This window comes from Talaromyces proteolyticus, assembly GCF_021365285.1.
Source record: "Talaromyces proteolyticus strain PMI_201 chromosome Unknown BGW36scaffold_3, whole genome shotgun sequence".
In the NCBI taxonomy this organism is placed as follows: domain Eukaryota; kingdom Fungi; phylum Ascomycota; class Eurotiomycetes; order Eurotiales; family Trichocomaceae; genus Talaromyces; species Talaromyces proteolyticus.
Window position 1 is genome coordinate 2,505,742 of NW_025764279.1, and position 15,892 is coordinate 2,521,633.

General features: G+C 47.0%; 4 protein-coding genes across 4 annotated transcripts; 3 read left to right on the plus strand and 1 right to left on the minus strand.

The window, feature by feature from the left end:
* Positions 1-2,432: 2,432 nt before the first annotated feature.
* BGW36DRAFT_424696 (uncharacterized protein) lies at positions 2,433-3,110 on the plus strand (the record flags this gene model as incomplete). The annotated part of the gene is made up of 2 exons (XM_046220007.1): positions 2,433-2,706; positions 2,776-3,110. The coding sequence occupies 2 exons, from the start codon at positions 2,433-2,435 to the stop codon at positions 3,108-3,110; spliced, it is 609 nt and encodes a 202-aa protein (XP_046075796.1).
* An 822-nt stretch (positions 3,111-3,932) lies between these two features.
* Positions 3,933-5,042, plus strand: BGW36DRAFT_424697 (kinase-like domain-containing protein; the record flags this gene model as incomplete). The annotated part of the gene is made up of 2 exons (XM_046220008.1): positions 3,933-4,121; positions 4,200-5,042. 2 exons carry the CDS (start codon positions 3,933-3,935, stop codon positions 5,040-5,042), a joined length of 1,032 nt encoding a protein of 343 aa, XP_046075797.1.
* Positions 5,043-5,188: 146 nt separating this feature from the next.
* BGW36DRAFT_424698 (uncharacterized protein) lies at positions 5,189-7,276 on the minus strand (the record flags this gene model as incomplete). Its single annotated transcript, XM_046220009.1, has 8 exons — positions 5,189-5,296; positions 5,345-5,382; positions 5,436-5,501; positions 5,562-5,655; positions 6,554-6,690; positions 6,747-6,822; positions 6,979-7,004; positions 7,057-7,276. The coding sequence occupies 8 exons, from the start codon at positions 7,274-7,276 to the stop codon at positions 5,189-5,191; spliced, it is 765 nt and encodes a 254-aa protein (XP_046075798.1).
* A 2,596-nt stretch (positions 7,277-9,872) lies between these two features.
* BGW36DRAFT_395066 (multidrug resistance-associated protein) lies at positions 9,873-15,283 on the plus strand (the record flags this gene model as incomplete). The annotated part of the gene is made up of 15 exons (XM_046217991.1): positions 9,873-10,088; positions 10,189-10,911; positions 10,986-11,268; positions 11,320-11,553; positions 11,614-11,844; positions 11,964-12,508; positions 12,588-12,750; positions 12,816-13,166; positions 13,228-13,351; positions 13,412-13,483; positions 13,544-13,659; positions 13,717-13,858; positions 13,946-14,518; positions 14,597-14,989; positions 15,067-15,283. The coding sequence occupies 15 exons, from the start codon at positions 9,873-9,875 to the stop codon at positions 15,281-15,283; spliced, it is 4,383 nt and encodes a 1,460-aa protein (XP_046075799.1).
* Positions 15,284-15,892: the final 609 nt, after the last annotated feature.

The following is a 15,892-nucleotide window of genomic DNA, read 5'->3' on the forward strand; positions in this document are numbered from 1 at the left end:
TCACGCTACTGCGGCATAGCTTAAAGAACATATATACGGGCTAAAAAAGTTGCCACCTCACTATAGATCGCCGTGCGTACATTATTCGGCAATATTGCGGCGCAGTTCCCCTAACAGATTCAACTCATCGTGGTCAAGTCAACAGCTTGAAAATTTTATAGACCCTCTTTGTCTTGGAAAGTAACCGCAGTTTATCCACCAAACAGTTTCGCACATAAGAAGGAAAGGCGGTAGATCAAGACTCAAGTTTGTGAACGCACTCTGCATTCTCACATCCAAGTAAGAGAAAAAGGCTGGTCAGACTAGTCACCTACAGTGTGACTAATGTAGAAGTAGCAAGGATGTATCCAACAAAAGTAGTTCTGTTTTCTAATGCTGTTTAGTGAGTGAGATAGGTTGCTGAGAAACAGACTAGTTTAATAGTACTAGGCTAGCTCATCCAATCATGGTTTCTCTTCTGATTTCAGGTTTTATCCTTGAGAGGGGTTACTGCGCCGCATCAGCATAATGATCAGCAAGCTATTGTGTAATTACTTCAATATAAACAAGATAATGAGCTATCTATGCTATCTAAAGGCCCTAAATATGCTTGAACACAGGGAAGGATGTCGATTGTCAACACTGAACACAATGTTGTAGTTCAAATCAGTTTGGAAATTCACGGCAGCTTACTATATCCGAGGCAGAATATGCCAGCCGGAATATACACTACTTTACAAAAAAGAAATTAATACCACTAAGAATCCCTACCCCCTAAGTGGGCACCCTTTTTGGTGCAGCAGTAGTTGTGGCCAATAGAATACTTGCCTGATCGATGTCCCCGCATGAGGACTAATAGCAACCGAGATGCTAAGCGCAGACTTGACGCTTCTATGATTTGAGCCCCGTTGCCAGCTCACTTAGTGACAGGGTTCGATGTATCTTATAAACACAGTAGTGGTAAAAGGGTATAATTTACAAATTACGTGACCCATGAAACCATAGTGCTTGTTCAATAGGATTACTCCTAGATACAAAAATTACTTAACACACCATTGCCATCGCTATAATGGCATTGATTCTATATTCTACTGAGGATTCCATAGAGTCATATAGACATAGATTCGTATTTTATGATGACAATCACAAATGTAGTTTCATCGCTATCTCCGCTGCAGGTGGTTGGCTGTTTAGAGAGTAAGGAGGTACAGATATGAGCAACTCTGAGTGGGTGGTTGCCTAAATTGCGAAATTGGATAATTTAGACAGGTGGCAAGGCCACTGGTCCTGGCTAGCTGGAACCATTGCAATCCTACAGATGCAGCCATGTGATCGGGAGCACAGAGGAGATAGACTTGGAAATCCCCCTACTGCGTTGTCAAGTAGGCTAACAACTTGCGGCGCAGTCAAAATTATATTTAGAAAAGCGAAAATATGTCAGCCTAAATTTGGCATGCTGTACAGTTACATCACATTGAGGGGGAAAGGAGCACTGGCGGGAACTGGAAATATGATTTATTGGGTGTTGGATAGTCATTATACGTAGTGCTGAATACTTTAAGGCCCCAAGGACCGATTTATGGAGATGAGACGCAATGGAGGAAGAAGAAGGCCCAGGGGCACTTTGGGGGAAAGGGCGACATTCTGGGCGGCAGTCGACGCCTAAATGTCCGGTCTCCATAGCCCCTGTCCTGCGTAGATAAGCGGCTAAGGGTGAGGGATTTGTTAGTGCATTTGAACGTTTAGGTACCAGCCTGGGGCAGGTGACGCGGGGAATTAGGGGATCGGGTCGTAAAGATCCCCTAGTGCCCACTAAAGCGAGTCCTTGAGTTAAAATTGATTATATGAATTTAGTCGATTTAACAAATTTGCTTCATTTTGCGATAATCTGTGTCGGGCAGCGAACCACTGTAAGCTTTAGTTCACTTTGGCTCGGCACGTCACGTGTCTGACAAGCCCTAAGGATGTAGTCTTAGTATACACTTTCAATAATACTGCTCAAGTGAATCATTACTTCTTTATTCATTTCGGTATGGTATTGGCCACTAGGGGCTCATATTGCGTCTTATATTACTATTTATTCGTAGGTATCATTCCCTCCAAACATCAGGGATTAGTAAAGGTTTTCATTGAATCCCTGCAAACGCACTAGGTGTAGACCCAATCACGCGTACGATTGGCTTCGGGTTGCGATAAGCTGGATACCAGAGGGTCGACGGTGTAGCTGGCCAGGCCGGGATACTATAGCCCTTAATCCAATCTTTCTCTAGACCCTGGAAAGAGTACAAATGGTGTCAGAGCCACTAACAAGGAAGAGTATCTCCTCGTCCTGAACGGGGACAGCGCTAAGTCCCATCTCGTTCGAGGAACGCCAGATTCTAACTTCATTATCAACTCTCCTACCCAAGAAGGCAAACTTTTACGCTGACAGCTACACCGGAGACGTGCATCAAATGTTAGGCCTATTAAAACATACAATAGCAAGGTTAGATATAGTCGCCATAGGACCATGGGTCCGACTTCCGTCCGCCGACGAAGAGTCAGAGGAGGAAGCCTTCCTAGAGCACAAGCAAATACACCAGCGAGCCATTCGAGACAATACGATATACAACTGGCCTTGGATTCTCTCTACTGTTATATTTGCTTCCCTTGCCGCCATTGCCTTTGCTCTGCATCTTATGTCGACGTCTGCACCGGCTTGCAAGCCATGGCGGCGGACGAATCTCGGTAAGCTTTTCTAGAATCCCGGGTGGACATAGACATGCCCCAAGAACACGGTGCTGATATCAATTCCAGAGCCGGCTCGAAAATGGATAGGAGAGCACGAAGTCCGCTTTGGTGGAGCTCTATCGTATAATGAAAGCGGGAAACTGGTTATAGAGCCTGCCTCGGGAGGGAGAAGTGGATTGGCAACCCGACACCGGAGATGGATGCGCTGTGGGATCGAGTGGAAGCAGGTAGAAGCTGATTTTATGCGTCACTCGCACGAACAATACTTACTTGTGCCAAGGTCCATTGTCTTGCTCGAGGGCCCTGAGGCCGATATGGTGCGGGACAAAACGACGCTCTTCAATGGGTATTGGGTAACGGGGGTGGATGTCGTTCATCAAATACATTGTCTGGTGGACTGATCTGAACCCCGAACTTCTGGGAATGCGGCAATCAGACCTGTAACCGCCAGTCAGTGTCTGAGGTTTTGGGTAGACGTATATAGACGTAGACAAACTCTAGTACATACTATGGCCTCTACAAGAGAAATTGAGCCGTTGAGATAGGATAAATTGGACTGGATCTCGTCGGTCTTGCAGCCCCCATTCGTCAATCAGGGAGCCTTGCCAATCATGTCGGCGGCAGAGTTTGTTTTCGATGAGAAAGGCGGCGGAACCTGCTAGACAGAAGATGCAGAAGGAGAGCAGGTATATTGACAATTATAGGTGCCATGTTGATGATCTTGGTTGTTGTCTGGCGAGAAGTGGAGATGTCTCTTCGTGCATTTTTTCCAGTTTAGTATCACGGAAAACCGAAGGAGGGATGAGAAGTAACTAGGATGCTGGACAGAGTCAGGCGGAGGAGTACTCGGTCAACCCGAATTACACGCTAGCGAATTCCTAGCCATTATTGGAGGTTGAGTCTCTCACGTCTCTGCTTAATACATGTACTTATCAAACCATCTATTATTGGTTGATTTATGGTAGATTTCTTTAAAATATTTAAAATAATTACAATAATGATATTTAGATTAGATTTTTGACTAACTATTAGAGTTATTAATAATTTTTGATTTAATAAATTATAATACTATATTAACACACAGACCCTGTATTAGCGTCTTTTTTGATGTTACCCTGCAGCCTGGCGACTATCACTATAATTGATACATATATAAGAGCCTACATTCCACCACTCGAGGGCCGCTTGACGGTTCAAATGTTCCAGGCGACTACTACATCACAATGTCGGACCTCGCTGTTATCACAGAAGACCAAATAGTACCCCATTCTGAAGCAAGCCCTTTACCGTTTATTCCTATAGAGAGGCAACGTATCGGATGGGGAGGCTACAGTACAGTCTATAAGGAGATTATCGTATCTCGCCACTTTGCATATCATCAGGACCAGGGAGGCTCTATACTCTTGAACGAAGTAAGTCTGGCCTTTCATGACTTATTAGTTGAATCGTTCCATTAGGAGTTGATCACACGCTTACAACATATAATAAAGAATCCTTTACCTGTGGCTCGTAAGCGATTCCCTTATTATCCGGACTTTGAGAGAGAATATGCTATCCTCAGGTACTTGAAGTCAGCACGAAAACCTCATGAGCGAGTGGTCAAACATCTCGCTGGTGTTATTCTTAACCACGAAAACTTGCCAAAAGTCGAACACAGTCTTCTATTTCCTTTGGCGGATATGCATCTCGAACAATTCATGTCAGGGGGGAATTTGACCAAACTTGACTTTAACGCTCTACTAGGTGAACTTTTTAACCTAGCAGATGCATTGGATTACCTACATAGAGGAATACAAACCTCAGAAGGAGAACAATTGGTTTGTTGGCATATGGATCTTGCACCGACTAATATTCTTATATTCAACTACAATCATGGAAATTGCCATTATCCTGCTGGAATCTGGAAAATTGCAGATTTCAGTTCTTCGAATTTGATAGCAGAGAATAGGCGATCCTTGCTGCCGCCTCCTAAGTTGTCAGCAGGGGCTTATGTTGCTCCTGAAATCCATCACAAGATTGAAACCTTAATTGAAAAATCTTGTGATATTTGGTCATTTGGTTGTATTCTTTTCGATGTTCTTCTGGGCCATTTCTTTGGCGGTGAAAATGGACTGGCCATTTCAAAATATTACTTCGAAGAAAATGAAGATATCAGTCACATTGCTTATGATGTTTCAAAACATCTGAACAAGACTGATTCCGATACCCAGAATGTCATACTATGTAAAAACCTTGTGTCTGCTGTTCTGAAAACCAATCCAACCGAGCGACCAACAGCGGAATTCATAAAAAACAGACTGGCATCGATGATTACCAAATCAGCACCAACATAACTCATTCTCCTCCTAGTTATAATATAACTTTGATTTTCATCCTCATTCAATCCGCACCTCTCAGGCGACATGTTCAACAATCGCAGTTGCACACTCCAGAGTTATAGCAGCATTTGGTGTTATCACTTGGACACTGGTCTCGTTGGCTATGGAAGATGTGTTGATTCGGTTATATGACTTACCTGCTTGTTGAGATCACAGTCGCACACATAAGTATTGGTAGGGTCAGTACATGCTTGGGACCCTGCATCGCACTATATGGCGTTAACGTGTGTTCTTTTTCTGATAACAAGTTGTGTTACCGTTCCAATAAAGTGGAGACCGGAAGGACAAGCCTCACCTGATTTATACATCAGTATCGCCTCTTGATGAAGGTATCTGCTTAGAACTTACCACCAGGGCCTTCGCAAAAGTCTTGCGCAGCGATGATCTGAAAAGAGGCCATGCTGAGCATAGCAGCTGAAATAGGCGAAATGTTAAATCATTCCAGCTTCTAGGTAGACTTTGCAAATAGCTTACACAAAAACGTATTTAGACGCATCTTGACGTGGTGATTGATGTTAGGAAATCCTGATTGAGCAATGAAGTTTGGTAAGAGGGTGAAGATGCCCTTCTATCATTGGAAATATCAGCACATCAATTATGTACGCATGGATTTGATTTTTTAGAACTCGAAGTTACTAGATCAAGAAACTCTATCACACCAGTCCCAGAGTTGTGGCGCTTCGGGTGGTCTCCGTCTGATCGCCGCTGTTTGTCGCAAAATAAGATCTCCAAACGTCACATAATTTAGAATCTTTCCTTATGCTTAGCATAAAATTCGCTTTATGACTGATCCCTCACATGAGCAAGCTACAACGAAACCCTCTGCACCATAAGCACCATAAGCACCGTAAGCACCGTAAGCACCGTAAGCACCGTAAGCACCTTATGCATCGTAAGCACGTATGCATCGTAAGCAACATAAGCAGCATAACAAATTTTAGGAGTCTAGGTCCCCAAAAAAGTTTACTAATAGTTTAGTAAGGGGGAAGTGTTTAAAACTTTAAAAAGTCCTATTAACAAGAAGCTAAGTGAAAGTAACATGTTTAAGATAAAAAAAACTCTTTAAAATAACTTAATCTACAACTTTAAATAATATCTAATTGATTTTACGTTTCCAGAAAACAAATTAATTAAGAACAAGGCTTCTAAAGGCCTTAAGTAAGCTAATAAGATTGTTTCAGCTATAAATCATTGAGATTGCTAAAAACGTCTTCCAGGTCGGTATCATGAGCAAATATTAGTCCAATGAATTCTCTATACCTGATTTACTTACTCTAGAAAATTTATAAATTTCTAATATTATATGGCGTTTTAAAGCATCAAAATAGATTCTTCGCATATCGAAAAGGACGTGTGTCAGGCAGTTGACCATTGTACATGCTAGAGCCAAACCGGAAGGCTTAATGAGGCTGATGATATTTGTAGTTATTTTTGTGAGCATCGCACTCCAACACCCATTCCTTCACCTTCCAAAAGTTCCGATAAGTGTGTTCCACTTGGAAATCATTCAGAGGGCGCTCCTCTTGCTCGGCCCAGAGAACGGGGAGCGGCGTTACATCCACATGGCACATCACCGCTTGCCGGATATGATCAAGACAGTGATCTGAGGCAGATTTTTAGCTGGGGCCGGAGCCTCTTCTCGTGGCTGCGTTGACTCACGTATGTGTGTCGTGTAGGAAGATTCTGGATAGTGCCGGGTGTAGTAGTCAGGGCGCAACGCTTGACGGAGCATGTCCTATGACAAATGGGTCAGAGTATTGCCTCAGCGTCGAAAGGGGATAGAAGAATGCGGTTGCACAAGGCAATGCAGTTGGTGGAAAACTTCTAAACTGACAATCGACTATCCTCCAGGCTTCTCCAAGGTCTTTCCTCGTATTGTATCAGCTTCCACACCACGGAGATCAACACCGTCAGATGCTTCCCTAGGTCAGTTTGAGGACAGGCCTTAGTGATTAGGTGATGGACTCACCCTGGTACAGGCTGTGCCAGCGGGCATCTGACTCATCACTTGGTTCCCCAGTATATCTCGGAGCATTGGGGTCCCAAAATGTCTGGATGAGTGTGCTGTTTTCGGCAAAGTCCAGAGTGCCAACGAAACGTATTTTTTGAACTTCAATTGCAGGTTGTACTGAACCTAGAGAATGATGAGCGTTGACGGAGGGGAAAAAAACAAACCATAAAAGCTGCATTGCAGAGTGGTCGACTTACGTAGCTCGGTGTCCAGAACTTCAGCAAGGCCATCATATGGGTGGCTCTTCTCCCTTGAGATATAGATGGCAGCAAATATCGAGACAATCCAGGCTGTAGCAACAAGCAGATATTTCAGCCATGACACATACCATCACCTTACAAGCGAATGAGGCGATCTTTGCAGCGTCTCCCCCGAGATCAAGCTATCGTCTTCGAATGCCCTGACGCTGGCTGAGTTTTCTTGCTCCTCCTTCTATGTTGACAGCCCTGAATTGTTCTATTCTCGTAGCTGGGACATGATGAAGCTAATGGTCGCAAACGATGTCGCGAAGGGGTTGAGATACAACGAAGAAGTTCGAGAGGGTAGAAGAGAATACAGCAATCCAACAATCAAGGGGCACAGAGGGGGGGGGGGGAGCGATATCGATGATATATGTGGTAGTAATTTTCTGCTTTCAGGGCCGTTTGGTCAGTGATTGGACTTCTTGCGTCTGTCCTTGACCCATTTTATTTGCCTCTGTAGACGGCATTCGAGTCAACGGCACCATCACGTTATCTCGATTATTGGGCACAATCTCTAGGCAAATAATAATCCTTGAATGATGTAGGAATGTCGAAATTCGAAATGTAACTTTGATGTCTGTGAATTAAAACCAGTAAATCCAACAATTCACCTATGCGTCACTCTCTTACACGCCGGGCCAAGACTACCGCGTCTTAGGGTTTACTCTGCATGCAGAGCCTGGTTTCTAAATTTCTATAAGGTGCTCGTAGCAGCTTACCCTGGCCTCATCAAATCAACTCAGACCGTTTGCCTTTACTGGGCGGTGTGGTTGGATGTCAGTGTCGTGCACAGTATCTTGCATGTTTGGCGGCGTAGGTGTCCAGCAGGGTTCATCAATCTCTCCGCATGACCCAATCCTGCCTTGGGTCCCATCGATGGTGTTTGAACTCGCAGATTAGTGATTGGTGGAATACGGAGCAACATCGATATCAACCCGCGGTCACTTCCCCCCTCTCTCCACTACCGCTTCGGTCTCGAACTAGGAACAAGCTACTGCTTCGTTACAATCCGCGCAAGGAATGAGGCCTGATGATAAAACCAGAACGCTAGGGTATGTCGGTCAGAATACCTATAACGACAGCACAGGGTCGAATCTTTTTCTTAGCCAAAGACCAAAGCTTCCGGTTTCGAAACTCATCATTTCATCTTCAGTACTAGCTAATATATCCTACTCTTGATACATCGGACAAGATGCATTTCAAACTCCATACTCTCTCCGGGCACTGACTGCTAGCCTCAGTCTAGCTGCTCCTGTTCCAGGTAATGCCCTTGCCCTTCATATTTTTCACTATCTTAATTTCTTATTTCCGTTGCTGATCAGAGTTACTACAAGACACCACTCAGGCCGCGAGTCCGGAGTCTGCTGTTGGCCAAATCTTCTACACCAAGTACCAGGAGCGCGCTTAAACTCATGCCGAATGTGGTCCCCAGCGTACTCCTTCTCTAACGGCAAGTCTGCTATCCGTGTTTAGTGGTGATGATGGGGCATGTTCAACGCCGGGAATACGCTCGATTCAATATGGATTATTTGAGAGACAGATGGCGCTTTGACATTCTGTATCTAGTTTCTGATAGTTACTAGAGGTAGAAGACTTTTATCAAGTCCTTATTGAGCTGACGAATCCCCTATTGCCAAATAAGAACTCCGTCGCAGAAATAGCGTAACACTAGTGATGCATACATGACGACCGGCTTTCACCAACAGTCCCTCTCGAAGGCTCCAGCCAAGGAAAGTTCAAAGCAAGATCATCTGTTTGAATTTTACCAACGCTTGACCGCACGTCCCGTTGCGATCTCAAACGAACTGGACCCTATCCCCAGATGAGATTAGACCTTCCCATAGCCTTCTTGCAGTCTCTGTGCAGATACATACTATCAAGGTCTTGATAGCAAAGCTACAAATGAACAGGAGTGCTAAGCCGTCATGGGAGTAAATCGATAGTGTATGTATACGGCGAGTTAGGTCAAACTTCAAATGAGTCCTTTATATTATGGCTCACTACAGCGCTAGTTCCGCAACTCCGGTGTATAACATAGTAACAAGGATCTGACAGATTCTATTTGACTGTTGGAGAAGGAGTGCAAATGGTTGGACAGAATATGATAGCACTAAAAAGGCGCCTAGTGTCTTAGCACCAACACAGATAGATAAGACTACCCTAATAATAGCCTGTATCCTATTGAACACAGCCGGACGCATCTAGTTACTGATTAGACTACACTAATGCAGTTTCGCCCAACTTTTAGTGCTATATGTAAATTAATGTCGCGGCGGTGTACCAAGAATTAATTATTTGGCCTACTACCGTGCGCGTAATGTAGTCCGTTAGGTTACATATGCTATGTAGGATTCAAGTGGAGTTCCTCTTAAGCTCCAATCTATAATTATATACCTAGATTGCGGGTCGCAAGCTTAACCTAACATCACTCATCAATCATCCAACCGACCTCCACACCACCATCACAGCGCATAATAAATAAATAATAGACCCATCGAAGTCGGGGATAAGGCTAGCGGCCAGCAATTTCCCATGACTTCAACAGATACATGCGACGACGGCTGGTTTGGCCCGGTCGTCGGCACGACGGGTTGTCGCGGGGGGTTCGACTTTACAGTCCTTTTCGAAGCAAGCATCTTGACTATCGTGCCGGCAGTTTGTTTCTTGCTGGTGGCGCCCATCCGCATTTTCCAGCTGTCCAGACAGTCTCCCAAAGTACAGTCGTCTACTATACGAGTGGCGATCCTAGTACGTGTTCCTGCCCGTCCACCGATGTCTATGGGAGCAGATTTAGATACTGAGCAAAGCCTTCACACAGGTCCTCGCTGCCTTCTTGGCCGCAATCCAGGCCGCCCTCCTAGCGCTTGTCGCAACGCAGCACGCCGCTGGAGTGCGCGTGTCGCTTACGGGTGCCGTCCTCGAACTCGTAGCCGCGCTGGCCGTCGTAGTACTTGTTGATCTGGAGCATGTCCGATCCATCCGGCCATCGTTCTTGGTCTCTGCCTACCTCTTCGTCACGCTGCTTCTAGGCCTTGCGCGTGTGCGCACGGCCTGGCTGTTACCAGACTGCCGAGCATATTCGGCCTGCCTTTCCACGTCCCTCGCTATCAAGCTGCTCTTCATGGGGCTGGAGAATGTTGAGAAGCGAAAATGGCTGGTACCAAACGAGAAAGGCAGATCTGGTGAGAGCGTAAGCGGACCATTTAGCCGGGGTCTGTTCGTCTGGTTGAACAGCCTGCTGTGGACAGGGTACTCCGAGCTGCTGGCCGGGGATACGCTGCCTTCTATCCATGAAAAACTTTCCTCCCGCGAGTTATGCACCCGATTCACGGACTCTTGGGCGCGTTGCAATAAGAGCCGCCGGAATGCCTTGCTTCTGGCGGTCGTCAGCTGTCTGCGGTGGGAAATTGCTGGCATTGCTTTTCCGCGCCTCTGTGTTGTGGGCTTCAGCATCGCGCAGCCGTTTTTGGTGGGCAGAATTGTCACTATGCTGCAGCAGACTGACTTGTTCTCGCTGGATAAGGGCTACGGCTTGATCGGAGCTACCATCATTGTCTTTATTGGGGTTGCGGTAAGCTATATATCTCGGCCGCTCTCATCTCACTTTCCTCCGCTTGCGAATGGTGCACTCATCGTTTTTTCTAGGTGTCCAGAGCCTGTTACCAGCATTTGGGGTATCGTGCTACGACTATGCTCCGTGGTGGCCTCATGGCTCTTGTCTTCCAGCACATGATGGACCTCCCACTAGGCAGCATAGACGAGTCCAGCGCCATGTCCCTCATGGGATCTGACATAGAGATGCTTGCCGAATACTTCCAATCGACAGTGTGTGAAACATGGGCCAACGTCATACAGCTCGGCCTGGCCACGTGGCTTCTTGAAACTCAGGTGGGTGCTGTCTGTATCGCGCCCGTGGTGGTAGTAATAGGTAAGCTTGCCCGTCTGCCCAATCATCCATATTCTGACAGGTTCGCGCTAGTCTTCACGATCACCTCGTTTGGCATGGGAAATGCCGTGACCACTCGGCAGAAGACATGGCTTGAGGCTACTGAAAAGCGCATCAACTTCACCACTGCTATCCTCGGATCTATTCGAAACGTCAAGCTTCTCGGATTGACCGAGACTATGGCAGCAATGATCGATGCCTTGCGTGTGGACGAGCTCAATATCTCCAAGAAGTTCCGCCGGATCCAGACGGTTCGTGTCTGCATGAGTACGTTGTCCCTCCAAGAATAGTTTAGAAAGACTACGAATGGGCTGACACGTATTCCAGTCAATCTTCCCCCAATCGTGGGGCAGCTCTCAACATTCGCTGGCTATGCTATAGTAGCCATGGTGCAGGGCTCTGGTGGTCTCTCTGTCTCACAAGCTATCACGTCGCTGTCGCTGATCAACCTGCTGATCACTCCGCTCTGCAGTCTCTTGCTGGCAATTCCGGACACATTTGCGTCGATAGGCTGTCTGCATCGGATACAGGACTTTCTTAGTCAACCGAATCGCCTTGGTGAGTGCTCTAGCCCTTTCCCCATCCAGAGCCTTTCGGCTACGGTCCAGTTGCAGTAGATCTCAAATTCCACCTCTACGTAAAGCAACAAGAACCAACTAATATCACCCGATACACAGAAATGAGGCAGTTTCCCCAGTTGGCACCAATGCCCTCCACTTCATTCCCCGATCTGTCCGGCATCGAGCTATCTCCCATTCCACAACCCGCCTCCCGCCCGCTTCCCGAGAAGCAAACAGATGTAGTTCTATCCCTGGAGAATGTCCGCTTTGGGTGGAAAGCCTCTCCACCAGACAGAACCTATATTACATTCACCCTCCAGTCCTCCCCCACTGGTACTCTCATCACGATTGTCGGCCCAGTGGGCAGCGGTAAGTCCACCTTCCTGAAAGGCCTTGCTGGTGAGACACCTGTGCTGCAGGGCAAGCTATTCATCAAGTATCCGGACCTGGCCTTTTGCGAACAGATACCGTGGTTGGCTAATGGAACAATCCGGGATAACATTATCGGTGAGAGCCCATCATCTGCACTTGATGCTAAATGGTATTCCACCGTGGTGAAAGCATGTGGGCTGGATCTGGATCTTATGAGGATGCCAGCTGGCGACGAGACGCTTGTGGGTAGCAAAGGTGCTAAACTAAGCGGTGGGCAAAAACAAAGGATTGTGAGTACCCAAGTTCCACTATACTTCCAGGAGTATGGCAACGGGCCGGACCCTAATAGCTTTGCTTCTGCCGTCCCAGGCTATCGCGCGAGCCGTCTATTCTCGCAAAAATATCGCCTGCTTCGACGATGTCCTGAGCGGCCTGGACAATGTAACCGCCCGGCTAGTGTTCAACAACGTCTTCGGCCCGACTGGATTGCTACGTCGACTGGGTTGTACCGTGTTCCTGGCCACCCACAGCAGTGCGTACATCCCCCATCTTCCAGCTTGGATGGTCCAAGTTGAGCTCACGCTGATTTAAACTTAGCTCATTACTTATCACAAGCCGACTTCATCATTGTTCTGGGGGATAATGGCCAGGTCCTCGAACAGGGAAGTTATCCCCAGCTTCGAAGTCACACCGGAGGCTACATCCAGAGGCTTGGCATTCAAGCAAAACAGATAGACGAGGCAGAGGGGATGGATGACAATGACAATGGCCGATCGGAGTCACCGAAAATCACAACGGGTCCTCTCAGCACCCCCTCTCCCCCCGATGGCCGTCGGCAGACATCCGATCTATCTGTTTACAAATATTACTTCTCTGCTCTGGGCTGGTTGCGAGTCTCCGTGCTGCTGCTTTTCCTTGTCGTCGATGCGGGAATTAATGGACTCCGTTGTACGTCATGACCTCACCTTGAGATGTTGGTCGTTGTGGCATGAGGCTTACCTTTGTATAGACATTTGGGTGGAGCTTTGGTCGTCCAGCAGTAACGGTGCCTCGAACTCGCGCTTGGGCTACTGGCTCGGACTGTATGGAGTATTGTCTGTCATCGAAGCTAGCGCCCTTGCTCTCGCTGTATTGTAAGTTTAATCACCCTTTGTCAGTCACACCGTGGGCTAACTTATCTTGCAACTGGTCAGCTGGACATGGGTCATCATTGTCCCAGCTGCGTCTAAGAATCTACATTCTATCGTGCTCCGTGCTTGTATGAGGTGAGTCTTGACAGTCGCTCACTATAGTTGCGATAGGATAATTCAGCTAACAGATCGAAGTGCTCCCTTATTCTTCTTGGGTAACGTCGAGACCGGAGACCTCGTCACCCGCTTCAGCCAAGATATGAGGCTGGTCGACATGATCTTGCCTCGCGGCTTTATCTCGACAGGTTTCCGTAAGTACACAATGAATAATCTGAAGAGAATTTTCGCCTGACGTGTCCGGTCTGAAGAGCTTTTTGGGGCCCTTTCTCAAGGCGCCATCGCCATAGCTTCATTGCCTTATCTAGCAGCGGCTGTGCCAGTTCTAATCGGGGTGTTGGTTCTGATTCAGCGGTTTTACCTACGCACATCTCGCCAACTGCGGTTACTGGAGTACGTCTCACCCGCGCCAAAGCCTGCTTTAACGCGGCTCTCGTACTTTATGTTTTCTTCATTGCACTAAAACTAATCCACTCCCAGAATAGAGCTCAAGAGCCCTCTCTACACCCACTTCATCGAATCCCTCGCCGGAGTAACCACAATCCGCGCCTTCTCATGGACCCACGCCTCTACGACCAGGATGCTCTCTATGCTCAATACGGCCCAAAAACCCTTCTATCTCCTGCTGTGCATTCAACGCTGGCTTGAGCTGGTGCTAAACTTGATTGTAGCCGCTCTGGCTGTCCTCCTCGTTGGTGCTGCCGTCGCTCTCCGCAGTCATGTCGACCCAGGCCTGTTGGGCATTGCCCTCGTCATGATGATGGATCTAGGGCAGGTACTGTCGGATCTGATTCAGTATTGGACGCTGCTTGAGACGTCGCTTGGGGCGATTGCGCGGATAAAGGATTTTGCTGAAGATACGCCCAGTGAGGATAGAAACATGAATATTCAGACTCATGAACCGCTCATGGGATGGCCAAGTCGTGGGGAGATCGCGTTTGTGCGTACGAGCATCGCGTATGATTGCTCGGAGGAGACGAAGCCCGTACTGAACGGTCTTCATCTTCACATTCGTGCTGGGGAGAAAATCGGGCTGTGTGGTAGGACTGGAAGGTGAGTATCATCATTCCATCCCCTTCTAGTTCGAAGGCAGGAATTAAACAGTAACGCTAACAAACCACTACACTTCAGTGGCAAAAGCACCCTAGCACTATCACTCCTCCGTCTTAACGAGCTAGTATCAGGCCAGATCCTAATTGACGGGCAGGATGTATCACTCATATCCCGATCATCCCTCCGACAACGTATCAGTTGCCTCAGCCAAGAACCGTTCCTTTTTCCAGGTACCATCCGTCAAAATGCTGACCCGCTGAATATCATGACGAACACGGACATAATCAATGCTTTGCAGAGCGTCGAACTCTGGGATGTTCTTGTGGCAAACCACATTGCTCATGAAGAAGCGGTGCTCGATGCAAAACTGAACGATAGCATCCTATCACAAGGCCAGAAGCAGCTATTCTGTCTGGCGAGAGCTCTGCTGAAGAAGAGTAAGATTTTGATACTCGATGAGCCAACTAGTAGGTATGTTCATAGCTGATCCTGCTTTGTCTCCATTCCATTGTTTCAGATTGAGTGGTACTCTAACCAGAAGACTGTAGTCTGGACGCAGAAACAGACGCCAAAGTCCAAAGGATCATACGGAAATCGTTCCGTGACTGCACCGTGATCATGGTAGCACATAGAATTCGCACTCTGCTTGATTTTGACCAGGTCGCTGTCCTGGATAGTGGTCGAATTGTAGAAGTGGGACACCCGCGTGAGTTAATGGGCAGACCGGACGGTGAGTTTTCAAAGCTGTTGGCCCTGGAGTCATGAGGTGTAGGCTGCGATATATAGAGCAGGGGTGGTAACTGAGAAGGAATTCCATCGGAAAATAAGTTTACAAAAGATGGAGGAATATAGTCAATTGCCAGTATTAGCTCCAAGGGAATCGCAACCATGGTCTCATTTTTCTACATTCAAGTACTCATGTTCGTCACATATGAGCATTATTTTATGATCAATTCACCTCCATAACACGGGTTGTCTCGAACTGGAAACTTGGCGTGGGCAATGCCATTGATTTCGATACTTTCAGGCGCTGCCCGCTCTATAAGGGATGATGTTCGTCGCCAGCCAGGACATTTGCCATTCTCAATTATGTCAATTTGATAGGAACGATGTTTTTGCATTTCCCCGCTGGCGTCGTGATTTTTATTATTTCGGTAACGCTCTTTACGTCTCCCGTGAGTGGAGTTAGATTCTTTTCTCGGAAGGTACCATATGTATTAAGGAAATTAGCGATATTATTTTGTCTGCAACTAGGCTCGATTGTCGCAAGCATGGCCGAACTCGCTGTGGGATTTGCTGCAGGCATTCTCAGGAGAACGGTTTGGTTACATAGCACTTGTGCGCTTCTTGATTTGTCACATCATATGAGCTTTT